At 60.3% G+C, this 27,869-nt stretch overlaps 1 protein-coding gene across 2 annotated transcripts; it reads right to left on the minus strand.

The window, feature by feature from the left end:
- Nucleotides 1–1,545: 1,545 nt before the first annotated feature.
- CELSR2 (cadherin EGF LAG seven-pass G-type receptor 2) lies at nt 1,546–27,557 on the minus strand. 2 transcript variants are annotated; one of them, XM_070367559.1, is made up of 34 exons: nt 23,751–27,557; nt 17,793–18,440; nt 15,638–15,860; nt 15,106–15,221; nt 14,843–14,931; nt 14,288–14,445; nt 13,782–13,945; nt 13,507–13,632; nt 12,972–13,138; nt 12,416–12,703; nt 12,156–12,330; nt 11,769–11,910; nt 11,491–11,611; nt 10,927–11,110; nt 10,649–10,750; nt 9,875–9,969; nt 9,422–9,631; nt 8,760–8,943; nt 8,538–8,666; nt 8,271–8,451; nt 7,717–7,884; nt 7,490–7,616; nt 7,188–7,388; nt 6,696–6,870; nt 6,253–6,365; nt 6,023–6,102; nt 5,810–5,936; nt 5,576–5,698; nt 4,851–4,978; nt 4,518–4,606; nt 4,210–4,404; nt 3,905–4,075; nt 3,558–3,792; nt 1,546–2,855 (listed from the first exon to the last, which is right to left on the minus strand). In XM_070367559.1, the coding sequence occupies exons 1-34, from the start codon at nt 27,049–27,051 to the stop codon at nt 2,849–2,851; spliced, it is 8,742 nt and encodes a 2,913-aa protein (XP_070223660.1). In that variant the 5' UTR covers nt 27,052–27,557; the 3' UTR covers nt 1,546–2,848. The 2 variants fall into 2 exon arrangements, with proteins under 2 accessions (XP_070223660.1, XP_070223659.1); XM_070367558.1 differs by having other exon boundaries at nt 1,546–3,118.
- Between the last annotated feature and the right edge of the window lie 312 nt (nt 27,558–27,869).

Raw genomic sequence — 27,869 nt, forward strand, 5'->3', positions numbered from 1 at the left:
CCAGGCCCTGACTTAAGGAAGCCTGCAGGCAGCTGGATAAAGGGAGTGCGTTCCGGCTGGTGCACTGCCCCAGGTTTACACATCCATAGGCCCCCTTCTGAGGCACTAACAGGCCCTTCCCCTAGTTCCCAGGGCCACCCACCGCCCCCACCCATGGCTTCTTCCTTCTTATGGCTGATCGGCAGGTTCATTCACCTGTATCACCATGATAGTTGTATACACGTCACTTTTCCTGAGCCTCTTGCAGCAACTCCTGCAGCCTCTGGGCTTCTGAACATTGAGTTCAGGGACGGGGTGTGGAGATAGACACCGAGTATTTAACTCTGGAGAAATTTGGCAGAGGCAAGAACAACGTCAGATGTGCATCCCGACTGCGTCCTGCACTGGTGTCTGACAGAAGCAAGTCCGGGCACACACTTAGGCGTGGCCAGCAGATGGCATGTTTGTGTGGCCTGGGTGTGGGCCAGGTCCTGTGGCTCCTGAGGCAAAATAAGCAGCAGACCCGTGTGTTGTTGCCACCTGGTGGCCAAAGAGGACAAGACACGTTCCTTTTGCCCTTTAGGTCAGTCTGGGGTTTGGTTAAAGGTTAACGGCTCTTCCAATCCCGCTGCAAATCTGCTTAAGCAACAATGCAGTGTTAAGGAGGCAGTGTCAGCTGGGGAGGAGCCCCCCCCCCATTCCCCCCAGCAGCTGCCCTTCTCCTTTGCTACCTGCTTACTTCCTTCCCTTTTGGTCAGGCTTTCTGTTTTTTCTCTTTCTGCACTCTACCTCCACCCCAACCCAGTAGCACCAAGGAGGGAAGCCAAGGTTTGTTGGCCTCTTACTATGCACTGTGAGCTGTTCAAAGCACTTACATGTGTTAACTCATTTAATTCTCATAAAAGCTCAATTAGGCAGAAGCCATCATCCTCATTTTGCAGGCAGGGAAACAGGCTCAGAGAGATTAAGTCACGCAGTCTGGTTCCAGTGTTTGTGTTCCAAACAGCTCCCCTCTGTGGCCCCCATGTGAACTCCCTATCTGGTTTGTTGAACAGATAGAAAAACACAAAACTTGGGAACACAAGTGATGTGGCAGAGTGTACAGCTGGCTAGAGTGTGCATAGTTGCTTTATCTCCGATGCGGAGAAACACAAGACGATCCAGAGGAGTGAAGTCAGAAGGTACCTAGTCACTGAGCACCTTTCAATTCCCACCAGCCTCTTAACTCAACCCTGCCTACCTCCTGAATTCTGCTCCCAGAACAGGACTCAGCTGGAATCCTGCCTGCTCTGTGCAGCCTCTCCAGCCATACAGGTCCCTCCTGTCCTGGTGAAAAGCGTACTTTCCCTGCTATCGGTCACATCTTCCTTGGAAATGCCAGGACATGGGCTCAGTACTGATGAGGCTACTCGGGGGTCGCCCACTGCTGCAAGTGTCGGTAGAGGATATCTGAGTCCCCTGACCTGGGCCCTCCCAGGGCCCTGCCTGCTCTTGTTTTCCAGAGACCAAGCCTATCCCTTCTGGAAGGACAGGGCCGCACACAGGAGGACACAGTGACGGTGCTCAGCCCGCACAGAACTAGTTTATTCAGTAGTATGGAGAAATGAAAAAACAAAACACAAAATGCTACCATATTTACAGTAACAATCAAACTGTACAATCAGATGGTTAGTGTCAAGTTAGCATCCAGCATCTTTGTATTTTTTTAAGTCAAGTCATCAGTAGTAAAAACCAGTTACGTTTTTAACCTTTTGCATGAATTGCCGAGGGGAGAGGCCAGGGGGAAGAATCCACGGCAGAAAAACCAGAGACCAGCCTTACAAATGAGAAATAGAAATATTTTCTCTACTCAGAGCCTCTTTCTAGCCACCTGCTCCAGAGGAAAGTCGGTGACAAGTCTGGAATACATGTTTAGTGTAAATGGTGACTCCAGTGATTAGCAGCTGGCAAAACCGAGGAGGAAGAGGAGAGGTGGGGAGATGACAGCCTGGAGCAAGGGCAAGGGCCTTAGGCCCCCTTGCCAGGACTGCTGGGTACACACCCAACCTGTGATGGCCATGTCAGACCCCCTGGGACTGGACCCATCCCAACACAACAAGCAAATAAATAAAAAATATATATTAACTCTCTCTTCGCAGGGAGCTGGGTGGTGAGGGGGAGAAAAAGGAACAGGACTTGGTCTTTTGAAGAAGAGAGCCAATTCCAAGAAGGAGATAAAAATAGAACATGTCTCAGAGGCCACAGCAGGTCAGTGGGGTTTGTCTGGTCCCGGAGGAGGGAGAGTGGACACGGGATCCCGGACTCCAGACCTGGGCTGGAGACGGCAGGGGGCGACCCGACTCCTGGCAGTCTTCCTCCTCCCTGTCCCACCCATACAATAGCAAAGAAGCGCAACTTAACAAGTGACTGGCCTTCCCCAGCACGGGGCAGGCAGGGAAATGAAGCACTTTTGGGTCAGCGAACTGAGCAAACACCCGGGCTGCAGCACGCGGCCGGAGTCCAGGAAAAGGAGAGGGGCGGGGTGGCCCGGCCGCCGCCTGGGGGCGCGGGTTCCCCTCAGAATGTGTTCATGCAGCATTTGGGGGTCCGGGGGCTCCGAGTCCTTCTGCCCCCTCTCCGGACAGGGCTTTTGCAGTTCCTGGAGGTGGCAGCACGGGCAGGGTGAGGAACGCCCTCCGTCCTGCCACCCTTGCCGCGCTGAGGCCCGCCCGGTGCAGCCCGCAGGGCACGATGCCCTGGGTGCATGTGGCTTCGTCCTTTCCTTTTGGTGATGGCAGACGGGGGGGCAGGCCCCCCGAGAGTCCCTCTCCTCCCAGAGGCACAGCAGATGGGAAACTGAGGAGAGGCTGGGAGAGCATCCTGGGGGGTCCTAGCCTCTTAGGGGAGGGAAAGGGGAGTCAGTTTCCAGCGTATAAAAAAAATTAATCCCTGAAGTCATGAAGAGTGGAGATCCATTTTTAAATCTTTTTTTTTTTTTTTCCTCTTTTCTGAAAAACTTTGTCTTGGAGATGTTGGCCCCAGGGGTCCAAAGTGCAGTGAGGGGGATGATGGGGAAGGGAGTTGGCACTAGATGGCCTGGGGTGGGGTGGGTGCCCCTCCCGGCAAGGCCCAGGCTCCTCAGATGGATGTTTCGTCGCTGCTGCAGGCAGGCAGGCGGGGAGCAGGGGCAGGATAAAGCACAAGACAGGAGTGGGGGCATGAGTGCAGCTGGGGAAGGTAAGGGAGCCTCAGGGTGTAGGAACCACGGCCCAGGGTTAATGCAGGAAGTTAAAGAAGAGAAATCTGGAGAGGCAGGAAAGCAAAGTGACAGACAAGGCAGACAGAGGGTTAGTCAGAGCAGAGGAGACAGGGAGAAGCTTTCCCCAAAGAAGGAAGCAGAAAAGCAACCCCAGCTCCCCGCCCTCCCCCACTCTACCCGACGCCGGGCCGGGTCGACCCCGTGGGGCACCGTGTCTGTGGGCACGTGGCCTGAAGGGCCCCGGACCACAGTCTGCTGCCAACCAGGGCGGCCTGGGGGAGGTCTGGAGGCAGGGCCTCGGCAGGGCTGCACCCTGATCCACCCACCCAGCCACACTCACTCGGAGCCTGACGAGTCCTCATCCACCGTGCCCGCCTTGATGCTCATGGCAATAGGCATGACCCCATTCAGCTGCTCCTGGAGGCTCTGCCGGGGGGGAGGGCGGGGAGGGGGCCCAGCCCGGCTGCCCTCGCTGGCTGAGGAGCCCCGGGAAGACGTGGTGCCTTGCTCGGGGGGTAGCCGGAGGAGGCTGCTCTTCTCACTGATCGTGGGCAGACACTTCTTCTTGAGGATACCTGTGGGCCAGAGGGTGGGCTCCATGAGGGGCAGGTGGAAGGAACACACCCACAGGCTGGTGTGAGGTGGGGCTGCTAATGGGGAGCATGCAGCTGTGCATACCCCACTCACCTTTGTGAGGCTGGGCAGAAGGGCCTGGAAGGGGGCCCAGGGACCCCTCCCATGTCAAGGCATCTCCATTCTCTCGTGGTCGCTCCTCAGAGGCCCCATTGCCACCACCTTCCTTTGCTGTGGTCCCAAAATCTCCTGGCCAGGGAACCTTCCCAGGCCCTAGGCCCCCATCTGGTGGACAGAGGAAGTAGATAAGGCCCAGAGAAGGCAGTCAGGAGAATCACCACCCTAGTCTCACCTCCCAGAAATCCCAGCCCCTGTGTCCTCCCACTGCCCCCAGAGGCCCCAGCCCTGCACTGGCCCACCCTTCGGGGTACTGTGCAGGGGCAGTCTCTCGGCCCCAGGCCCCAGCAGGCTGTCCCAGCCCGGTTCTCCAGGGAAGGCTGCCTCCCTCTCCACTTCCTCTTCCTCCTCCTCGCTGTCTGATGAGTGGGTAGATGCATAGGAGCCGCTCTGGTCATCCTCCAGGGACAGGTCACTGTCGGAGTCTGTGTCTGGATCTAGCAGGTGGGGGAGAGATCACGGACAGCCCATCCGCCACCACCCACCCTCAGTAAAAGCTGGGTGGCTGGGCCTCCACCCGCCACTGGCCATCAGGAGATTCCATCCTCACCATGCTGCTGGTTTTGACCTTCCAGGAACAGGCCACCGGGGTCCCCCAAGCCTGGGGGCCCTTGGCCAGGGTTCAGTGTGGACTCCTCCCTAAGAAGACAAGACACACTGGAGGCATCAGCCTGGCTCCTCACCTGTGTCTCATTCTCTTGTCTGTCCTGGGTCTTCCCATTCCTGTCCCATGTCCCTCACCACTTCTAGGTTCAAGCTGCCACTGTGTCAGCCACGGTGTGTGCTACCCAACTCCTAGCCGCCTCGCCTGGGTCTAGGCAGGCCTGGTGCCCTTCCTCTCTCCCCAGCCTGCCACCCCCGACCCCGCCTCACCAGGCCTCACCTCAGCAAGAAGGGGATGTAGCTGGGCTGACTCTTGCCCGAGCGGCTGGCACTGTGCAGGGAGCCGGCTGAGTCTCCGTAGGGCTGGTACAGCCTTCCATCCCCATACGGGCTGGGGCAGTTGTAAGACTAAGTGGGGAACAGATAGGTCAGTACGTTGGGAAGTGGGACGGGGTGGGCCCAGGCTGGGAAGTGGAAGGGCTGAGGGAGCTTGCCCTAAATTCTACCCGCCATGTACCAAGGACTGGAGAGAGAGGCACTACGTCCCTGCTGCCCCCGATTTCAGGGCCTGGTAGTGGTTGTAGCTCTGCTGTAGCTGTGCCAGTTCTATGTATCCCAAATACCCTGGACTTGGCTGTCTAATAGGGGCTTGTTAGCAAAAGATGGCTCTCCTGAGAGCATCCTGGGAGACACAGATTTACCAAGACACACAAGGGACTCTCAGGTGTGGGGCATTCATGACTGATTACCTGTCTTGGCCACTTTCTCCTATGCTCCACTCCCATCTCTCTCAACTCAGCACCCCCCTCCCCCACCCCCAACCATGCCCCTTCTTCCCAGGCCACACATACCATCTCACCACCCCTTCTTCCTTCAGGAAAGAATGTAAGGATGGAGAAAAAGTGGGACAAAAAGGACAGAGAATGGGCTCCTTGGGCCTCCTGCCTCTCCCCTGCCTCATACTCCCCACGACCCCTCCACCTCCCGGACCCCTGGCTCCCTCACCGAGGTCAGGGTAGACTTGGTGGTCAGAGCAGGGTCAGGGCTGGGCCTGCGGCTGCAGGCAAACTTGAGTGCTTTCCGGACCTCCTTGCTAAGCACCACGTAGGAGAGGAAGATGAAGGGGCCCTGACAGGCAGGAAGCAGCAACTGTAAGTATTGATTAAGGTACCTCCTAGTCCAGCTCCCCCACATACACAACTCCAGCGGCCTCCCACAGGGCATGGGCCGGGCCAGTACCTGGACACAATTGGAAGCAGCGAAGAGGTAGTGGAAGAGGAGGGTGTCACTGTTGACAGACAGCAGTGCCAGCAGCCACGTGGCGCTCAGCAGCAGCAGGACAGCGAAGGAGGGCCGCAGGCCCGAGCTGGGGGCGGGGGGCCGTGAGTCTGGCTGCGAGGCCTCCCACGCCGGTGCCCGCCCACCGCCCAGGCACCCCCAGCCCATACTCACACAGGGCCTTTCTTCTCAAAGCCCTGCCGCTGGGCAGCACAGGAAGCCCGGGCCGCCAGGATGTACAGGAAGACACTCATCTGGCAGGGGAGGAGGGGGTGTGAGGGGGGATAGTCAGGGCACAGACGGCTTCCCTCCCACCCCCGGGACGCCTCCGCCATTCCTCAAGGGGAGCCTGAGGTCACACTTAGCCTGCTCCGCCCCACCCCCAGGCACTCTCTAGCACTTACCGAGACCGCAAAGGCCACGGGGCCGGTGAAACTCCATATGAGGGTGTCGTAGATGGAGAGCCAGCAGAAGTCGGGGTTCCCATAGCCCTCCGGGTCCAGGCCCACAGCTAGACCTGGGAGGGCGGTGACAGCGGTGGGGAGGGGTGGTCAAGGGACTTGGGAATCAGTCAAGCGGTCAAGTGGGCTCTAAGGGCCAGGTGCAGGGGAGGAAGGGTTCTGTCCACCCTCTGTCCATGCCAGCCTCTCCAGCCTAGGGGACCCTCTCCCTGGGTGGGGCTCCCAGGCACCAAGTTAAACGAGAGGGACGCTTGTGGAGAATTCGGCCCGGGGCGTAGGGATGTGGGGCCTCCGGGCCTGGGATGTACGTGGGAGAAGGTAGCATAAAGGTGCACCGAGGCCCTAGGGATGCAGACCTCAAGACCCGGGCTGGGGGCGCGGGGTACCTGTGATGAAGGCGGGCACGCCCCAGCCCAGCATGTAGTAGAATCGCATGGGGCCGGCGTTGACATCGCGCACCTCGGTGAGCGCCCGGTACAGGTGCAAGGCCTCCAGCAGAGCCCAGGCGAAGGCGCAGAGGAACAGGAAGTGCAGCAGGATGGCAATGACCGTGCAGGCAAACTGAGGGCCCAGGCCGCGCCCAGTCAGTGCCCAGGCCACACCAGGGTGTGGGCTCTACTCTCACCAGACTGGAGAGGAGGGCCTGGGTGCTGGACGCTGCTCCAGCGGGGAGTCTGGGCCATAGGAAGGTACATCTAGGGTGCGCTGGGGAACCAGGGGGAGCTGGAGCGGCAGAAGCCATGCGCCAGGCCCCAGGCTAGCTCTTTACACGTCATGGCTGCAGAAGCAGGATTGAGGGGAACGCTGGGGAGGACTGACATGGGACCATGAGAGCAGGGGACACTGGGGAAGGTTTCTGGTGAGGAGGAACATCTTACAGGGAGGTCAGCCTGGTTGATTCCCAGGAGGAAGACCAGCTGAGCCAGGCCCAGGGCGGCTGTCAGGTTCCGCCGGATGCCGTGCTGGTTGGAGCGCAGGGTGCGCAGGACAGCAAGGAAGAGGAAAGTGAGCAGGAGGGCGGCCAGGGTGACCCCGAGGGCCACATATGTCAGCGTCTTCAGTGGCAGGATCTCCCCATTCTGCAGGGGGGGTGGCAGAGAGACAGGGGGGTTAGGATGGACAGGGTCTGAGCACCCAGTCCAGAGCCCTGGGCTCCCACCCCCAGCCCTGCGGGCCCAACCTCGCGCCGAGACACGTCCATGAGCACGGCGAAGCTCGTCATGTGGTTGCACTGGCAGCTGACGTGGCTCTCGTTGCGGAAGACGACTTCACAGCCTCGGGCTGACCAGCCACCAGTGCCACTGACCCTGTGTGGGGGAGGCAGGGTCAGGAGACAGGAGGGTGGGGTGCACTGGGGCCTGGGGGGCTCTGCTCACAGCCCTGGGGCACAGGGCAGTGCAGGCTCACAGGATGGAGTGGTTCCAGAAGACACAGATGGGTTTGGTGCGCTCCTCAGTCTCCAGCAGCCGGAACTGCACTGTGACTGGCTTGTCCAAAGCACGGGGCAGGAGCTCCTCGTCGTCATGGACGCTGATGCTCACCACAGGTGTGTTGATGACGGGGCGTTTGGGAACTCTGGACAGGCAGGCACACAGTCACCACAGTATTCGAGTGAGTGGCATGCACGCATACTAAGTCGCTTTAGTCATGCCCAACTCTGTACAACGCTATGGACTGCAGCCCGCCAGGCTCCTCTGTCCATTGGATTCTCTAGGCCAGACTACTGGAGTGGGTTGCCATGCCCTCCTCCAGGGGATCTTCTCAACCCAGGGATCGAACCCACATCTCTCATGTCTCCTGCATTAGCAAGTGGGTTCTTTACCACTAGCGCCACTTGGGAAGCCCTGCGTGACTGGAGGACCCTTCTTATCACTCTGAGATGCTGCCAACCCCTGGTCCCTTTCTGTGGCTCAACCACTGACTGGCACCCCCACCCACTCCTTGTCTCCCTGGCCGCTCACCTCAGGCTGCGCTTGTCTGGGTCGTAGTTATGGGGCAGCAGCCCAGCCAGAGTGCGGTAGATGATGACGCTGGCCACAGCCTCACCCTGGCTCAGCTCCGGGTGCCGCCGCTGCCGCCGAGCCAGCTCCTCCGGCTCCTGGGGCTCTCCGGGGCCCGCGGGTCTGACCACAGGGGGCGTTTCTGGGATCGGGACATTGTCTACTCAGCTGGGTCCTTCACAGACACCCCAGCCTGGCCCCCTGACCCACCCCTCGGCCCCCACTGACCTCTGAAGACAGACTCAGGCAGAATGACCGTTGTCTCCAGGTCTGGGGGCCGCTCCCCCCGCAGGGCCTCATAGCGGGGCAGCTTGGCCCCAGCAAAGTTCCCCTTGTCCAAGCGAACGACAGAGATGACTAGGGAGAGGGCACAGGTCAGACCCTAGGTGAGGAGGGCAGGCCCCTGGCACGGCCCTGCACACTCCCTCTCCGGCCCGCCGGCAGCCTCACCAATGTTGGGTGTGACGATGGTGAAGGGGCTCAGGTAGGTGTGCCGCATGTTCTGGGCCAGAGCACTGGCATAGGCCTCATAGTGCTGCAGTAGCCAGGCAGTGCCGCCCTCTGTCTGCTGGATCAGCTCCCAGTGCCGCTTGTTGGCCGCATCCAGGAGGGCACTGCCCACACGCAGCAGATTCTAGGGTGGGCACGGTCACAGTGGGCTGTGCCCACAGCCTCACTCCTCGTCCCTACCAGCCTGTCCTGGACCAGCCCTGGCTCACCCCCCACCATGCCCTGCCCACGAATCCTTCCTCCTGTCTCTAACAGCTTCCCAGGGCCTGTGCCTACGCCCACACAGATTATTTGATGCGGGTTCCTCCTGTCCTGGGCCTGTGGGGAGGGCCCCTCCTCTGGCGAGCCTGGTCAGACCAGGTTCTCGTACAAACATTATTCTCTGTGGGTACCCTGCTTTGAGAGGGGTCGGAAAGAGGTGCTCTAAATGACCCATGTGCTGCGCCATGCATCACAGGTTCTCATGGAATCCTCATGCCTGCTGGGAGCTCCCTAAAAGCAGAGAGGGGAGTGCCCCCCACTGTGCCCTGAGGTTACCAGGAGCTGGCTCACTCACCATGACCTCCTCCCACCCCACCTTCCCTGCCCACTCTGAGCCCCACCTCTGTGAAGTGCACGTCCTGTGTGGCGGACAGCCCAAAGCCTCGCTGGGCACTCTCGTGGGCCAGCAGCCGCGTGGCCAGCTGGTAGGCCACCTTGACATCACTACCAAAGTAGCCAGCTGTGTGTTGGGTAGCATTGCGCAGGAGCAGGGCCAGCCGCTGGGAGCGCCCCGAGTCCAGGCCTGACTCGTTTCTCTGAAGCCGCTCAGCCTGGGACCAAGACAGGCAGGGGGGTCAGCACAGGGAGGGGACAGTGAGGTTCCCAGAGGGCAGAACTGGAACTCCAGAGTAAAAGGACTCGGGAAGGGGAGAGACAGCCTCTGGGCAAGGGCCCCCGGAGGCAGGAGCTGGAGTTGTCGGAGTCCCCTTTCTCAAAACCGGGGAGGCGGGCAACTCATCCTGGGTGAAGACGGGGTGAGGGGCAAGGAGAAGCAGAGGAGACGGTTCACTTACAAATCCCTTCAGCTCTGAGAAGGTTACTGATGTGCAGTTGAAGAGGTTTGGGGGAAGCCACCCTCTGTGCTCGTCACAGTGGCGCACAGCAGTCCCTGGGGGAAGGCAGCCAGGAGCGCAGGCCTCAGGGAGAGACCTCGCTGAGTTCTGCAGGGGGCCAGCCTCCATGGACCGGAGACAGGGGACTAGCAGACAAGGGCCCTGCTGTCCGGCACCCCAGTGTGTGTGGAACACCAGAGCCAAAACCTCTGCGAGATCAACCCACAGGAGGGCTACAGGAATGGCCTCCCTGAGCCTCGGACTCGGCTGCCCTACTCCGGCCACCACCTTGAACTTTCTGCCACACACTCTCTGTTTCTGATCTCTGTTCATAGTCAGTCCAAGGGCCAGCACCAGCCTGCATCCTGCAGCTCCCCTGGGACAGCACCCCGTGTCCCCTGCTCCCCAGGCCATCTCTCTAGTGGCATAACTCCAGTACGAGGTGGTGAGTTGAGGATAGCAACCTGTGTGACTCATCTTTGAACCTCTAGTACCCAGCCCCGTGCCAGGCACACTACAGGTTTTCAGCACTTTTGTTACAAGTCCAAAATGTAGACACCTTTCATCTAGGCAAACTTGGGAGCAGGGGAGCATTGAGCCACAGAAGCATGGGACATGGAATCCCCCAGACCTGGAGGCCAGAGGTTGGGGGGTCTGCAGCCAGGGGCTCCCCACCCTCACTCTACTGATAAAGGCCAAGTCCTCTGTTTCATGTTCTGGGCCTCCAGCACCTACCGAAGGAGCCTTTGGGACAGGGGGCAGCAGCAGGCAGCCCAAAGCGGGTACGGGGCCACCAGATCCCAGCCTCAATGGCCCTCGGGCAGCTGTCGTAATTCACTGCAAGGAAATGCACCATCACTCAGGAGCAGTTGTCCCCCTACAGCGATGGCCGGGCTCCCCAGCCTTCCCAAGGCAGCCTCAGGTCTGCAACCCATCCCAGCTCCTGGCCTCCCTGGGACACTGGGGCCTGGCACACAGCAGGGAGGGCCACCCACCCATCTCGAGAGCCCTACCTTCACAGCCGTTGGTGGTGACCTCAGCAAAAGGGTTGTCACAGCGATCACACTGGCGCCCAATGACACCTGGCTTGCATGGACACTGGCCCTCCTCAGGGTCACAGACTCGGGACAGAGAGCCCGTGGGGTAGCAGTCACAAAGGAGGCAGGCGGGGCTGCCAGGGGGCCGGTAGTGGTTCTCCTGAGAGGGAGAAGGGACACGGGGTCGCTGGCTCAAGCTCTCTTCCCTGGGTGCTCACGGATCCTCTCACTTTGGCCCCTCTGGAGAGAGGTTCCCTGACCCCCAAGAATGGTACATTCAAAGTATTTATTAACTGGTCGTGATTCAGAATTGAACCCACCAGTGAGACACCAATCAATTAGAATGGGCTGCAAACAACCAGTACAGCTGGCCTGGACACACAAGGACAAATAACCACTGGCCCGCCCCAGTGGATCAAAGGCACATAGCCCTCAGCGCTCTGTGGGGAGGCTTCTTCCACCGCCCACCCCCCAAGGGCCCAGGAAGTACAGGACAGCGGCCGAGGCAGTCGCCGTGCAGGCTTGGCTCGGGGCAGTCACCTTGCAGTGGCACTCGCCGCTTGTCTTGTTGCAGTCTGGATCGAAGCCTTTGCTGACATCGCAGTTGCATGGGCCGCATGTGGGGTGTCCCCACCAGCCTCGGGGACAAGGTTGGTCAATCCTGCGGAGAAGGGACCAGGGAGGAATGAGCTCCTTCAGCCATCCTGTAGCCACGAGTGGCTTCTGACCCCAGCCGTGGCCCAGCCAGGCTCCCAGGGCTCTGAGGGACACAGCGGACATTGGCAGTGGCCCCAGCTGCCAGCACGGATCCATATTACCTGGTCTCACAGTATGGCCCAAGGTAACTGGGAGGACACTCGCAGGTATAGCCATGGGGAGCACTGGGCTTTCGGGTACACATGGACTGATGCTCGCATGGGTTCAGGTCACACACGTTAGTGCAGTTGTCACCATAGTAACCTGGGACCAACCAGAAAGACAAGAGAGACTCAGTCCCCACCTTCCCCTGGCATTTTCTTCAAACCTGCCTTCATTCACCTCCTTCTATTCTGAGCAGCTATACCAGCTGGCTGTAGCTCTGCAGTGCAGGACGAGAGGCTCAGAGGGGTGAGGTGACTAGCCCCAGGTCACATGGCAAAGCCAGAGTGACCCACCCCCACCCCACACCTGCTGACCTGTCCCATTCCCCTGGGCCCCTGGCCTACCTGGATCACAGCTGCAGGAATAGCTGTCCCAGTCGTCACTGCAGTAGCTGTTGGCAGGACATGGGTTCGAGTCACAGGGGTCTGGCAGGCTGCAACCTGGCTCCACGTTGATGCTCTCCCCACGGCTGGGATCCAGACTGCTGACGCCCTCAGGCGTCTCGCTGACCCGAACACCCTGGGAGGGAGAGGGCAGTGGTGTTGGCCCTGTGTGGAATGGGCTTCTCAGTGTTGGCAGTGAGAAGGCAGAGCAGGAGGCTTACCTGCAAACAGCCCCGGAAGCCTCGGGCCACACCACTGGCCGGCCCTGGAACACCCCCGACGGTAACGTTGCTCAGGTGTAGCCCGTGCAGCCGGGGGCCCAGGTTGCCCTCTGCCCGCTGCTGCCCGTAGTCAAAGGACAGGATGGCATGGCCAGGGCCTCCACTGGCTCCCAGCGCCAGCTGTGCATGGTGCCAGTCGCCATCATTGGCCCGGCCTGGCTCCAACTGGAGAGATGAGGCCTGGAGCCCCGTACCCTCCACGCTCAGCACCACGCGGCCCTCCCGAAGCTGGCACCAGAAGAAAAGAGGGTCAGCAGACTGCCTCGATCAGCTCATCTTCCCGCCCACCGTCCTACTTGAGCCACCAAACCCATCCTGCTGCCCAGCTGAGGCCAGGGAGGAAAAGGCATTATTTCCTGTGGGCCCGAGAGATGGCAGCAGTGATCTACCAAAGGAACCCAGCTGCCTTTTCTCTCCTGGGAAAGACCCCGCCCAGCCAGCTCTGACCCATAACCTGTGCCCATGGGCCCGCCGGCCTCACCCCTCCCTGCATCACCTGCAGAGTGATGGTGCTGCGCCCCCTGGTGACAGCCTGGAGCAGGACGCCGTCGGCCTGGCGTGTGCGGAACATGAGACTGAGGTGCCAGGGCTGGGAGATGGGCAGTGAGAGGCCATGCCAGGCCAGCAGGCTGCTGCCCAGGAAGCGCTGCGGGTTGGCCATCTCTGGGCAGGCAGATAGAGGCAGACTCTGAGGGGCGGAGTGGCCGAGTGCCCCAGGGGGCATGATGTTCAGTGGGGGTAGCTCCATGGGAGGCAGGGTACTGCCCCTCCTAGTGCCCAGGCTCCCCAGCTGCCCCGCCCTCCAGAGCATCTACCTGCTCCAGGTCCACCCCACTCTGTGCCCAGGCCTGCCTCTGACTGGGCCCTTTGTCTCCCGTGCTAACCCTTTCTGGGCGCTGCCCAGACACGCTTTTCCACCCACAGCCAAGCTCAGCCGGGCCCTGCCCAGGGCCTGGCCTGACCGTGCTGGGGTTCCCAGAGCTGCTGATAGCTCCCAGGCCCCAACCTCTGACAGCTGCCCCCATACCTACCCTGGGCACAACTCTTGCCCCCAAAGCCCAGAGGACACTCGCAGCTGAATGCGTCCCACTGGTTCACACAGGTGCCCCCGTTGTGGCAACTGTTGCTGTCACACACGTTCTTCTTGGCAGGGCACCCTAGAATGAAGAGAAGGGTACTCAGGCAGAGGCTCCTGACAGAAAACCTGTGGCAGTGGCTACAGGGGCTCTGAGCCCCCCACTTCCAGGGGCCCCCACACCAGGCACCTCCCACCGCTCTGCATTCAGCCTGACCCCACCTCCCATACCAGGCATGGTGCCGTTGTTGGCAATGAAGTCGGCCATGTCAACGTGGCGGCTGTCCACCTGCAGGTTCCTTATGCAGCCCACGAACTGCCGGGTGCGGACAGGGAAGCTCTCGGGCAGGTCAGGCACCCCACCCAGCAGCAGGGGCCCTGTCAGGTCCAGAGACCTGGCAGGCGGGGTGGGGGGTGGAGAAACGGCCGAGAAGTAAGGCTGAGTGGGGTGCTTCCAGTTCCTTCTCCTAGGGGCCCTACCGAGCAGCCAGGGGAAGGGGAGCCCCACCCTGGAGCTGCTCTATCAGACTGCTGCCCAAGGCTAGCTCGAATCCCCCAGACTTGCCGGTTGTGCCCCCACCCAGCCCCCACGCAGAGGGCTGGGCAGGGGCAAAGGGTGGCCAGGTAAGAGAAAGGAATTGGTTACCATTTCAGGGCTCCCAAAGTCCTCCCTTACAACCCTCCCTCCCTGTGTGGCCCCACACCTTGCTGCACCCCCAGCCCTCTCCCCTCCTTACTTCTTGCTGCCACCCTGAGTGCCCTGGGCAGCACAGGAGTAGTTGCCCAGCATAGCTCCAAAGCGCAGGGCTACCCCTGTATCACAGCCATCCACGGTCACCACAGCCACCTTCTGCTCGGATGGGCCCTGCGGGAGCCCCGTCTGACCCAAGAGTGGCTGTGGACAGGGAAGGGCAGAGAGGGGAAAGAGTGGGCCAGGGCCATTCATGGGCCAGCAGGCAGGAAAACACCAGCACATACACACTCCCTTTGTGTACTGCTACACACGCATACACGTGTGGTATACACACGTACACATGCACACGGATGTGTGCTCACATGACCATTTACCTTCCTTAATGTCCACTTGTGTTTGTACCTAGCGGAACAGGAAGTGTCTGTACCACCTAGCAGGATGGGAATGCCTGGCGAGGCAGCAAGTTCCACCCCTCCCTTCCTCCCCGTTCAGCCAGACAGACCATGACCAGCCCCCAGCAAGGCAGTGCCACCCAGGTCTGGGAGAGCATCTGAGCCCAGGACAGGGCCCTCTCCCCCGGGACCCCTCCCACACCCACCTTATTGTAGTACTTCAGCTGCACCGTGTGCCACTGGCCGTCACTGACCCCTCCGGGCACAAACGGGGACACGGTGGTGGTCGACTCCCCTGAGGAAAGGACCCAGGTGAGCTGAGACACCAGCTGAGGGCTGGGAATGGGGATAGGGCACTTGTGGTTGGGCTGTGCCCAGGTTTGGCTGGGAGAGTGTGCGACTCAGGGTCAAGGGTGGAGAGGCACAGGGACTCGGGGAGATGGGCGAGGACGCAGGGTCGCGGGATCACCTGCAGAGAAGGTGAGCTGGACCTGCTCCTGGATCACCTCGAGGGCCACGAAGTCATGCTTCTCATTGAAGCGCCCGTTGTACAGCAGCAGCCCGTCGCGCTCCTTGGTGGCAAACCTGAGTGGGAGTGGGGGAGGTGGCAGGGAATGGGGCACCCACCTGGATACCAGCACCCCAGCCACCTAACTAGCCCTGGTCCTACTCAGAAATCTCCCGAGGGCTGACTCCTGGGTGGAGGCTGTGGGCCATATGGCTAGAGCGTGGAAGATGAGCACAAACCAGGACTGGCGGCACGACCCTGGCATCCTGGCTCCCACCCTTGAGGGTGGGTTGGGAGGAGTGTAGGTGGCCCTGGTGGGTGAGGGGCCTGCCAGCCAAGGGTACAAGGCAACTCCAAGTACAGGCCTGGCTCTGTCAACACCTCCCTCCCCACCTGCCACACAGCATCACCGCCTGATGTCCCACTTCGTCCACAGAACAGGTGGCCCCCCAGGCTGTCCCCGGCCCCCTATTCCAAGTGCCCAGGCACTCACGAGAGGGCCAGGGTGAAGTGGAAGCGCTGGCGCAGGCCCCGGAAGGTGATGAAGGAGCGGGCAGGGAAGCTGCGCGTGGTCACCTGGCAGAAGGGCTTCTCGAAGTCTCCGGATGGGCAGTCGCACTTGAAGCCGCCCACCAGCAGGTTGACACAGGTGCCCCCGTTCTTGCAGACGCCTGGGGTGCAGCGGCCTGAGCGGGCACTCACTTCACAGTGCTCACCTGGACAAGAAGTCAGGCAGGTGAGCACCAGGTGCCTGGGGGACTGGGACTCCTTCGCTCGCAGTGATCCCTCTGTGATCTCCCATGACTCCTATGACACTCTGAATCCCTCCAGCATCCCCACCTCTTCTCATGTGCTCGTCCCTCTGAGCTCTGTGAAACCCTGGCTCCTTTGATGCCCTGCTTGGCGTACTGGGCATCCTCACCACAGTCCCATGTATCGCTGTCCCGCAAGTTCCCAGAGGCTCCCAGTCCCTCCCATGCCCTTGTTTGGGCCTTAAGAGCACAGGCCTGTGAGGTCCCTGATCACAAGGTCCAAGTCCTAGTGCCCTTTGGTGTGAGGGCTACCCAGCAAGCATGGGGGTGTTCTGGCCCCATGAGGGGGCATGCCTGTGGATGAGAGGGCCTGCAGGACAGCACAAGGGCTGGTGCCAACCCCCACCCCACACTGGTGCTTTTGTCTCTCACAGGCACCAAGATCAGCTTCCCTCCCTGGGGATGAGACCAGGCTTCCATTTGGATTTGTTGGAGTTATGGGATGGTGTGGGCGGGAAGCTGGGGACTCTCCAGAAACGGGGCAAGGAACTCCCACCCTGAGCCCTGGTGTTCAGACTGAGGACCTCTGTGCACTTGAGAGATGCTGAGACAGTAGGGAACTGAGCCCTGGGAGCTGAAACGGAGGAGCTGAAAATTCCAACATCAGATGGAAAAATCCACCCTTTTCTCTCCCTCCCCATTCCCAGATTCTAGAGATAGGTTCTCAGCTCCAGTGCCTAGTGACTGGCTCTAGTTTCCATGGAAACTGTTGTTCGCCTACTCTAAGCACCCCCTACCCCATCCTCTTGGACAAAGACTTCCCTCCCCTCCCCCCAGCCCACCCCTCTGCTCCCCCCTACCCACAGCAGCAGCTGAGAGGAGTCAAGTCTGGCAAGTTCTGGGCAGGAAGATGCAGCAGGGGAGGCAACAAGGCTGGCCTACCACGGCTGGCGAAGCGTGTGGGCATGGCTCTGGGGGAGAGGGAGCAAGGCCTACGGCCCCCGGGAAGGAAAGGCATGGAGAGCAGGGGATGTCCTGAGGGAAAGCAGAAGGCTGCAGGGAAGGGTCTGGAGCCGAAGCAGAGGCAGCGAGATCCCAGGGAGAGTCTGGGGACAGGATATGTAAAGACCCCTGGAGATAGGCCAACAGGCCTCTTGGTCAGACCCTGCTTTACACACCTGGGCAAGGGTGGAGCTCCAGGTCACACAGGTGCGATGATCTGAAAGTTCCCATCCCCACACCTGAACCCCACCAGTCTCCCCAGCTCTTCTGCGCCTCCCCTCAACACCTGAGGAGAAAAGCACCCGCTGCGGCTCTGAAAGGCAACTCACTCATCAGTTGGGAGAGTGCATGTACTAGGCCCAGCCTCACGTCAAATCCAGGTGAGACCTGGGGCAAGTCACCTGATCTCACTCAGTATTTCCTTAAATCACAGCCAGCACTTCCCACAGGCCAGCTCTTACCCGTATTAAATTCAGTACGGGTAAGAGCTGTATTAAATTAAATTCAACCTTGTCAAGGGAGTAGATTCATCACCCATTTAAAAATTCTACCCCATAGAGCGGTTAAGTAACTTGCCCAAGGTCACCCAGCTGCTCTTGTCAAAGCTGGGATACAAATGCAAGCAGACTGGCCCCAGGGCCAGCGCTGACCTCAGTTACACCATCTGGGGGTGGGCGCGGGTTGGGGACAGAGAAACAAGGCTCCCCTCTTCCTTTCTCAAAGGTGATTGTGAAAGAGGAAGGGGGACTTGTGAATGGCCAGTGTACCCTGTACATTCCCTCAGGAGAGGAAGGAGGTTACCGGGTTCTTAGCTTGATTGTGCTAGTGCTGCGGCCTTAATCCCGACCAGGGCCGCCCCCAGGCCTTCCCCTCCCTCCCTCCGCGAGGGCTCACCGGTGTAGCCGTCACGGCAGAGACAGGTGTAGCCGCCCTCGCGGCTGCGGCAGTGTCCGTGGGGGCCGCAGGGCCGTGAGTAGCAGAGGTCCACCTCGGTCTCGCAGTAGTCGCCGGTGAAGCCAGGCGGGCAGCGGCAGCGCAGTCCCCCGACCGGGTGGATGGGCCGGAAGAGCACGGAGGAGGAGGCGATGAAGGGCGCGGAGGAGTCAAAGCGGAGCACGGACACGCAGCGCATGTAGTTCTCGCAGGGCTCACGCAGGCAGATATTGTCGTCGAAGGGCAGTACGCGCTGTGCGGAGATGGCCGTGAGCAGGCTGCGGTTGAGATACAGGCGCTCCTGCAGGTCCTCGGAGGGCAGGAAGGGTGGCCCGCCCCCGGGCCCCGGCGGCTGGCCCACCGACAGGCTCACGTTGAGGATGTGGCTGCCTGGGGCATCGGTGTCCCGCTGCACGTTGAAGATCACCACGTGGTCTGGGGGTGTGGCCAGCGTGGCGGCCACAGCCTGGATGAAAAGACCCAGTAGGGGCGACAGGAAGCGCTCGGGCGACATGTCTTCCAGGCGCAACGTGATGCTGTGCGTGAGCATCTCGTCGGTGATGATGGTGACGCGTAGGGAGCACTGAGCGGTCACGCTGTGCACGCCGTCTGTGGGGAGGCCAGACGGTCAGCACCCAGGGAGGGCAGGGGTCCCAAGCCATAGATCTGGCTCCGGGTAGGAGCACCCGGAGGAGGGCATGAGTGTGGGCGGGAACCCTGCTCGCACACTCCTGCACTGCCCAGTTGCCAGGAAAGGCTCTCCTTTTCTAACTGGCATAAAGGAGCCCTTAGGACGATGTATGCCTCACCTGAGGGAGAGTCACTCCAGGAGGGCTGAGCCCCCAGCAGCACTCAGGGGGATTGATTTCCAGAAGTTCTCTTTGCATACTTTCCAGAACCCTCTGTTGCAAAGCATGTGTGTGTGTTAATTACTGGGTCCTGTCAACTCTTTGCAACCCCACAGACTGTAGCCCACTAGGCTCCCCTGTCCGTGGGATTTCCTAGGCAAGAATACTGGAGTGGGTTGCCATTGTCTTCTCCAGGGGATCTTCCCCACCCAGGGATTGAACCCAGGTCTACTGCATTGCAGGTGGATTCTTGGTGGTCTGAGCCACCAGGGAAGCCCGTTGGAAAGCACGGACACATCTTTTAATGTTTGTGTATCTTTCCCTGCCCCAAGCCACGGACGGGTCTGCTCCCTTATATCAATACCAGACCAGGTGCTTCCCTGCACGAGGATCTTATTTTGCCTTTTTCTTACCTCCCTAGAGGGCCCAGAGCACCATGCTACTGCTAAGTCGCTTCAGTCGTATCTGACTCTGTGTGAACCCATAGACGGCAGCCCACCAGGCTCCCCTGTCCCTGGGATTCTCCAGGCAAGAACACTGGAGTGGGTTGCCATTTCCTTCTCCAATGCATGAAAGTGAAAAGTTAAAGTGAAGTCGCTCAGTCGTGTCTGACTCTTAGCGACCCCGTGGACTGCAGCCATGTACTGGAGTGGGGTGCCATTGCCTTCTCCGTAGAGCACCATGAGACACCCACAAATATAATCCTCCTGCCCCCTCAGCCTCTATGTTGCTGCTGCTGCTAAGTCGCTTCAGTTGTGTCCGACTCTGTGCGACTCCATAGATGGCAGCCCACCAGGCTCCCCCGTCCCTGGGATTCTCTAGGCAAGAACACTGGAGTGGGTTGCCATTTCCTTCTCCAATGCATGAAAGTGAAAAGTGAAAGTGAAGTCACTCAGTCGTGTCTGACTCTTAGCGACCACGTGGACTGAAGCCTACCAGGCTCCTCCATCCATGAGATTTTCCAGGCAAGAGTACTGGAGTGGGGTGCCATTGCCTTCTCATCTCAACACTATTACAACCCTGACCCTGGCTGTGTTCCCCCTCCCTCATTGCAGTAGAGAATGGAGGGTGAACTGGGTCAGTGGGCCACCCAGTCCCCCTCCTACTAAGCCCGGTGGCTGCTTGGGCGCAGGCCCGCTATCCCCATAGCAACGCCCCACACAAAGCATTCTTCCCGCCCAACTCTCTGAGTTGCTGAGGGTAGCCCGGGGGGCCCTACCCCAGGAAATCTAGCTGAGCCACCTTACCAGTGGCAGCACCACCCATTGCCCTGATGTTGTGGGGTTCTGGGGGCCAGAGATGGAAAAGCCTGGGTAGCTGTCCACCCTGAGCCCCAGACAGAGCCCCACTAAGCTGACATCTCCTTTGGGCCTAGACTTCCAGCTACTCATCACCCACTTGGCTCATGGCATTAAATCCAGTGCCTGCCACACCCCCGGGCCACACACTCACTTATAAACAGCTAAGTACTAACACTCTGGTGTCTCACCCCACCCACACACACTAAGCCCAGAAATACCGGGCACACCTGAATGCACAAATACGTGGCAATGGATTTTCTTCATCTCAAAATGAAAGCTGGAGGCCAAGCGGTGAGGGAAATGGCTTGGTTGGGCTATAAGCGATATTGTTTATTTACTACAATGTTCTATGCATAGTAAGTGTTCAGTCGGATGTTCATGAGAATCTATTTGATCTCCATAATGAAGAAATGGTCTTTAAAACACAGCAGGGAGGTCCAAGTAGTTATTTAAAAGGACATCCTAGCAGGAATGGGGCAGGAGGTAGTGTTTCTCAGGTGGGACAGAGGTAGGAAAGGGCTTCCATGGTGGCTCAGTTGGTAAAGAATCTACCTGTAATGTACAAAATGAGGGTTTGATCCCTGGGTTGGGAAGATCCTTTGGAGAAGAGCATGTCAAGCCACTCCAGGATTCTTGCCTGGAGAATCCCATGGACAGAGGAGCCTGGCAGGCTACAGTCCATAGGGTCGAAAAGATTTGGGCATGATTAGCAACCAAGCATGCACGCGCACACTCACGGGTGTAGGAAAGGGATCTGGGAATAGATTCTTCTGCTTCTGTGTCATAGCACCTTGAGGTGGCTGACTGCGCCGGCAGCTAGGAAGGCTGAAGCCAGACACACATCTGAGCCGTGTCCTCGGCCCCCTGCCCACCTGCCCTCCAGCCTCACTGCTTGAGAATGTGCCGCCCGCTTGCTCTCACCAGCAAGCCTGTTGTCATCACTCACCTCTGCTCCTCCTTTTCTTGACTGCTGCTGAACAAGCTGTTCCTTCCTACCTGGACTATCCAGCCGCCAGCCCCACTCCCCCTAGTTTCCTAGCCCACCCTAAACTCACCTTTTCCAGGGAGCCTGCCCAGATTTATGACTTCAGGCTCGACTTTCCTCCCTCTTTCAGAGCCCCCTGCACTTAGTTCTGGAGCCAGCCCAGGGCCCTCGTGTACCTGGTGCCCAGTGATTCCTTGGTGTGAGAGTCCCTCTGGGCAGGAAGGAGCCCAGAGTCCACACAGAGTCCTCCTAACTGGCCAGGGAGGGGCGGGGCAGGCAAGAGAAACCTCTCCACCGTCAGCCCTGGGAACGCGCGCCCCTCCCCATGTTGCCCCTCCGCCAGCCCAGTCCCCGCCTGCACCCCTCACCCAGTGTGTCTGTTGCTTCCCATCTGGCCCACCATCTGTGGCCACCTGCCCCCTCTGCTATTGTCCCCATCCCAGCAGTCAATGGACCGCTCTCTCCTTCCTCTTTGTTCCTTTCTTCTGCCTTGACCTGGGTCACCCTTCAGGTGCAAAGGCAACGGTAGGAACCGGGGTGGGGGGTGCATAGCCTGAGCCATCCTCCTGGGCAGAAGACGGTGGGGATGGGCCCTGACCCCAGGAAACACCATCTGTGACAAGAACCTCGCCTGCCACACCTGAAAAAGTGTCAAGTCCCAGACTGGGGCAGAATTAGACGCCAAGCCTCCCTTCCCCTGGCAGATGCACTAGTGGGAGTTGTAGGCCATGGACGGGCACTCCTGTGTGTCCAAGCAGAGTTCAGGAGAGGCAGAGTTAGGAGAATTCGGGCCTCAGGAGAGCCACCCGGCCCATGCTGGGGCAGCTGAAGTCCCAGGGAACAAGAGAGGGGGAAATCGGAGAGGCAAAAACACAGAGACCAAACAAGGGAAAACAAAGGCCCAGGAAAAGAGCCAGCAGCGGAGAAACTGGGAAAGGAGGAGAGTCACACAGGAGATGGGGAGAGGACCACGGAGGAGACAGTGCAGAAAGGCCCCCAAGGGCAGACGCGGGAAAGAAAGAAGAGACAAAGAGCAAGAGAGGGAAACAAAGGGCAGCAGGAGCTGATCCCCCTCGCCCCAGCCCCCTGGACTTTGGGGTTGGCGTGGTGACTGCCTCCAAGGGTCAGGGCCGAGGGGAAAGGGTGGGGCTGGGCTGGAGGGCTGGCCGAGGCCTCCCCCTCTATTCTAGGGGAACCAAGGTCTGGGGGTCTGCATGGGTAGGAGCGCGAAGGTTGGGTGGGGCCTCCTCTGCCCACGTCCCTTGGTCACCTAGGGTGGACTGGGGCAGGCAGGAGGGAGAGTCCCTTCCCTTCCGGCCCTCCCCACTGCTTCCCAGCACAGAGAAGGACATGAGATAGCAGAGCTCCAGCCCCCACCTCCTCCCACTAAGGAGGAACTGAAGCTTCCAGAGGCATTGAGCCTGTCCATGACCTCTAAAAGCTCACGTGCCCTGGCTCCAGTGGCCACCTGAGGATTGGGGAAGGGAGTTATCTGTCCCAAAAGGACTATGAATGGGGAGGGGTCTGAAGCCACGCCCTGTGTCTTGCACGCCTCACTCCTCTTCTAGCCCGGACTCCTTGGGGTAGAAGTGAGGCTAGCCAGGCGGCTCTTTCTCCCCTCTCTATGTGTCTGAGTGAGGGTGCCCTGACCCACCCATCCCCAGGCACAGCTAACAGTCAGTCCTCACAAGGGCCCCAGCTGTTCCCAGGCTCAGGGAAGGGGCTCCCTCCTTGCTGCCACTGTTGTCCACTCCCTGCTCCCGACAGAAGAGACAGAATGTTGCCCACCGCCCAGCCCCGACTCTCCTCCCCCAGCCCTTCTGTCCAGGAGTCTGCAGGCTGAGCGCTTGGCCAAGCAGCTGGAATGCCCGGCCTGGGTCCCGGCCAGGCTCCCACGCCCCAGGATTCTGTTCTCTTGCCACTGGATCCGGGGGCTCTGCCCTCAGAGGCCACTAGCGCCCTGGCTCACCATGGTCCCCACAGTCCATCCCCTGAGCCCAGGCTCTCACGGGTCGTGGGAAGGCCTGGCGTCTAAGAAGAGCCAGGTCGCAGGGAGGCAGGGGGCCCAGGAGCGCCATGGCCTGCCCCTGGCTCTGCTGCAGCCCCTCCCCCAAGCCGGACCCCGAACCACCACCTCTGACAGTGGGGTCTGTTTGGACAGAGACAATGAGCTCCAGCCTCACTTCCTGTGGGAGCTCTGAAGGGGAAAGCCAGGCCAGGCTCTTTCTGCCTGGAGGGAAAAGAATGTCCTAGACAAAGTCCCCCTCAGCTGGTCTGTGGCTCAGCCGGGAGCCAGAAGGGGCCCAACCGCAGGGTCCTGACCCTGTGGGGGCAACCCTGTGCCCCCACAGTCTCGGCTCTGTCCGAGGCTGTGTGAGATCACAGGGACGTGCTGGCGGGCAGGCGGCAGGCGGGCGTGAAGGGGTGGCTCGCTGCTCTGGGCCACACTCCCCTCCATCCTGCCCCACCTCTCTTGGACCCCAGAGCCTTTTTCCATAATTCTCAGCAGCCACAGAGAAGACAGCCTCATGACACTTCCCCCACCACGTCACAGGCTGGTAGGCAGGGGGCAGCCGACCGAAGCAGCCCGGCCCAGCCTGGGGTGGCAGGCAGGGCCCACACAGCTGCCAGGATTCCTCGGGTTCTGTCCCCAGCTGCTTTGCATCCCTCAAATGCTGGGCCAGTCCCAGGTAGAGAGATGGGTCAGCAGCTCCTCCTCAGAAGGCCGCCCAGGCCCTCCCCCGAGGGCCAACTCCACCCCAGTGTCGCCTGGGCCCTTCCTTACCTGACACCAGCACGCTCATGACAGCCTCCAGAGGTCGGTTGTTGTCCAGCGCCCGACTCAGCCTCAGCTCGCCTGTGGACGCGTTGAGGAGGACCAGGCTGAGTTCATTCCCCCGCTCAAAGCTGTAAGTCAGGCTGTCTGAGATGTCAGGGTCGTGGGCAGGCACCCGGCCAATGGCACCCCCTGGGAAGCTGCTTGATCGATTGGTGACATAGTTGTTGAAAAGGATCTCGAAGTTGCCCAGCACTGGTGGGTTGTCGTTGCGGTCAAGCAGGCGGACGTGCACTGTAGCTCGGCTCACCAGTGGAGCCGACGTGGCCTGGATGACCAGGACATATTCAGGCCGGTCCTCGTAGTCCAAGTCCACCAGAGCGGTCAACTCTCCGGAGAAGATGTCCAGTTGGAAGACCTCAGGGATGTTGCCCTCCACGATCTGGTACATGATCTGAGCATTGGTGCCTTCGTCAGGGTCAGTGGCTGTGACCCGGGCCACTGCCAGCCCAATGGGACTGTTCTCTTCCACAAACACATCAAACTCATCCTGCTCAAAAACAGGTGGGTTATCATTTACATCCAACACTGTGACTGTCACGTCCATGGGCGTGCGGGCTGGAGGCATCCCCTTGTCCACTGCATATGCCCGCAAGACGTACTGGGCCACATTCTCACGGTCCAGCCTCCGCAGTGTTCGCACAATGCCTGATGTGGACTCTACGATAAAGTCCCCGTCTCCATCATCGCCCCCTTGGAAGGTGTAGAAGACCCTGCCGTTAAGGCCAGAGTCACGATCAGTGGCTGAGATCTGCAGAACACTGGTGAAGGGGGGCACGTCCTCGTAGACACTGCCCTGGTAGGAGTCCCGCAGAAACTGAGGGGCATTGTCATTCACGTCATTCACCAGGATCTCCAGGTAGGTGGTGTCGGACTTCTGGGGAATGCCATTGTCCCGGGCAGTGATGGCCAGCGTGTAGGACACCTGGTCCTCATAATCCAGCTCAGCCTGGGTGGTGACAGCCCCTGTGTCCGCATCGATGCGGAACTGGGGGATGCTGTCCTCCATAAAGTAGGTGATGCGGGCATTCTCACCCGTGTCCTCATCTGTGGCACTGATGAGCACCACTGTGGTGCCTGCTGGCCGGTCCTCATTAATATTCACCGTGTAGTGGGAGCTCTGAAAGACAGGGCGGTGGGTATTGGCATCGGTGACATTCACCACCACTTGTGCCGTGTCCTGCCTCGTGCCATCGGAGGCAGTAACAGCCAGCACATACTGCCGCTCAAGTTTGTAGTCCAATGGCAGGGCGAGGGACACCAGCCCCCCACCACTCTGGCTGGTGATGGAGAAGCGGTTTCGGGTGTTGCCGCTGGTGATCTGGTAGGTGATGACGCTGTGGGCATCTCGGTCCACGGCCGACACCGTCACCACGCTGGTGCCCACAGCTGCATCCTCATTGAGCCGTACTGTGTACTCTGGTTGGGTGAAGGTTGGGTTGTTGTCGTTGACATCCAGGATGGTCACACTGACACTGGCCGAGGCAGTGAGTGCTGGGGTGCCATGGTCACGGGCTTCTACTCCAAAGCTGTAGAAATCAACCTCTTCCCGGTCCAGCTCAGCTGCCACAGAGATCCAGCCTGTGCCGTTGTTGATGGTGAAGGGAAAGTCGTGTCCAACCCCTGCAAGGCGGTATTCTAGGCGGGCATTGTCACCCGCATCAGCATCAATGGCCTGGACATGGAGGACCAGGTAGCCTAAGGGGACACTCTCCAGAACAGTAGCCTGGAAGGGGGTGCTGACAAAGATGGGAGCATTGTCATTGATATCCAAGACCTGCACTGTCACCAAGCCGGAGACGTTGGAGAGAGGGGGGCGGCCACCGTCCTGTGCCCGAACCCGTAGGGTGTATTCCTTGGTCGTCTCATAGTCAAGAGGGCTCACCACGTCCAGAGCCCCAGTCTGGGCATCTAAGTAAAACTGTCCCCGAGCGTTGCCACTCATGATGCTGTAGTGCACCAGAGCATTGCTGCCCTTGTCTCTATCTGAGGCTGTGACCCGGAGGACCGGAGCTCCTGGGGACACATCCTCCCGCACCTGGACCACGTAGCGCTTCTCACTAAACTGGGGGGCATTGTCATTATCATCTTCCACCGACAGGAAAATGGCAGCTGTGGCAGTGCGTGGACCAGGGTCCCGACCCTGGTCACTTGCTTCCACAGTCAACTGGTAGGATTCCACCTCTTCCCGATCCACGGGGCCTCGGGTTCGGATGACCCCAGAGCGAGGGTCAATCTCAAAGACTTCAGAGGGGCTGCCCCCAGACCCCTCCAGCAGGCGGTATAGAATATTGGCATTGGGAGGGGCGTCACCATCTGTGGCTCTGACGGTAAGCACCTCATAGCCGACTTCCAGGTTTTCCCGGAGGCTCTCCTTGTACTCTTGCTGCTCAAACACAGGGTCGTGATCATTGGTGTCAGTCACCAAGATGGTGAGCGTGGCCAGGGCACTGCGTCGGGGCATGCCATGGTCCTGCGCCGTGACCCTGAAGACGTGCGTGCTCTTGGTCTCACGATCCAGCTCCTCGGCTGTGGTGACCGCACCAGTGATCGGGTCCAGGGAGAAGAAGTGGTTGGAGCGGCTATCGAAGAGGGCATCCATAGTGTACTCCAGTCGACCTGCCTCACCCTCATCTGGGTCAATGGCCCGCAGAGATGCCACAGGAGTACCTGCTGGCTGGTTCTCGGGCACTGTGGCCTGGTAGCTGGGGGGCTGAAACTGGGGGGCGGTATTCACGTTCCTCTTCCGACGTCCACCCATGGACTCTTCTGCTAAGCTGTCCCCTGCCCTAAAACCTGGGGCCTGCACCAGCTTACAGGACTGGCATCTCAGCCGTGGGGCCTTTAAGCACAGGTGCTCATGGGGCAGGGTGAGCTTGCCCTGTGGGGAAAGGTGGCCTCCTATGCCCAGAAGACGACAGCTCCAGGGGCAGCCTTCGGGCGCTGGTGGCAGGGGGATGTGGGCCCCGGATTCTGGACACCAGACCCTCAGACCATCATGGTGAGGCACCAGGTGGCCAGTCAGTTCCGTCCCCGCATCCCTGCAGCGGCTGGTGTAGAGCCAGAGGTTCGAGGATGAAGCTGGACAGAGCCAGCCCACGGGAGCGCAGGCCCCCGAGGAGCCGCGTCCGCCAGGCCCCAGGGAGCGACAGGGCCCCACTTGGTCTCCCAATAGTGGCGGCAGCAGCAGCAGTAGCAGCAGCGGCGGCAGCGGTGTCGGAAGTGGGGCACGGGCCGCCGGGCTCCGCATCTCTCCCCCTTCCCGGCCGGCCGGGTCAACGGCGGCCGCCGCTCCTCCTCCCGCTCTTGCGGACCCCGCCGCGCCTCATGCCCGGGCCGGGGCGCCAATCCCCGGGGGCTACTTTTGCGCCCCGTGGGGCCTGCTCCTTGATGCCTCACCGGAGCCCGGCGCTGCCCGCTCCCACGCGCCGGCTCCCACCGATCCCCAAGCCGGGCCCACGCTGGGTCACCCAGACCACCACGGGCTGGCGCCGCGCTTCCACTAGCACACCCGGCTCTCGCCACCTGCGCCCGCGGCGCCCGCGGGGCCCGCGCGCCCTTGGCCCTGCCGCCCCGAGATCCTCTGAGTGCTTCTCGCCCGCGCGGGATAGCCCACCTGCTCCCCCGGAGCTGCGCACCCGGACCCCGGCCCGGCCCCGGGCGCCTCCGACGGCCCCCCGCCGGCCGCTCGTGCCCCGCGTCCCCGCCGCCGCTGCTGCTATCGCCGCGGCCCCGAGCCCAGCCCCACGCTCCCTCGCCTCCCCGGCGGGCGGGCGAGCTCTGCAGAGCGGCCGCGGCGGTGGCGCCTCATTACCATAGACCTGCTCGCGCCGCCACCGCCTTAAAGTGGCGATGCCAGCCGCACCAAAGGAGGTGGGCCCCACCTAGCGCCCTCCTCCGTACCAGTGATATAGAATTCACACATTACTACTCACCTTCTTCCCCTATCCCAATCCGACGCCAGGCCTGCCCCTGGGCCAGATTCCTACCACAGTCTACAAAGGAATTAATAATCAGAAGCCAAACAGCAAATAATAATGGTGGCAAACCCTAAGAATGTTTAGAGGT

This window comes from Bos mutus, chromosome 3 (genome assembly GCF_027580195.1).
Source record: "Bos mutus isolate GX-2022 chromosome 3, NWIPB_WYAK_1.1, whole genome shotgun sequence".
Lineage (NCBI taxonomy): Eukaryota > Metazoa > Chordata > Mammalia > Artiodactyla > Bovidae > Bos > Bos mutus.

Coding starts and splice junctions, on each gene's coding strand:
- CELSR2 (XM_070367558.1), bottom strand. CDS start 27,051: ATGCGGAGCCCGGCGGCCCGTGCCCCACTTCCGACACCGCTGCCGCCG. Junction 13,946..14,287: donor ACTCAGGGTGGCAGCAAGAA/GTAAGGAGGGGA, acceptor CCCGCCTGCCAG/GTCTCTGGACCTGACAGGGC. Junction 6,366..6,695: donor CGTGCCCGCCTTCATCACAG/GTACCCCGCGCC, acceptor CCGCCCTCCCAG/GTCTAGCTGTGGGCCTGGAC.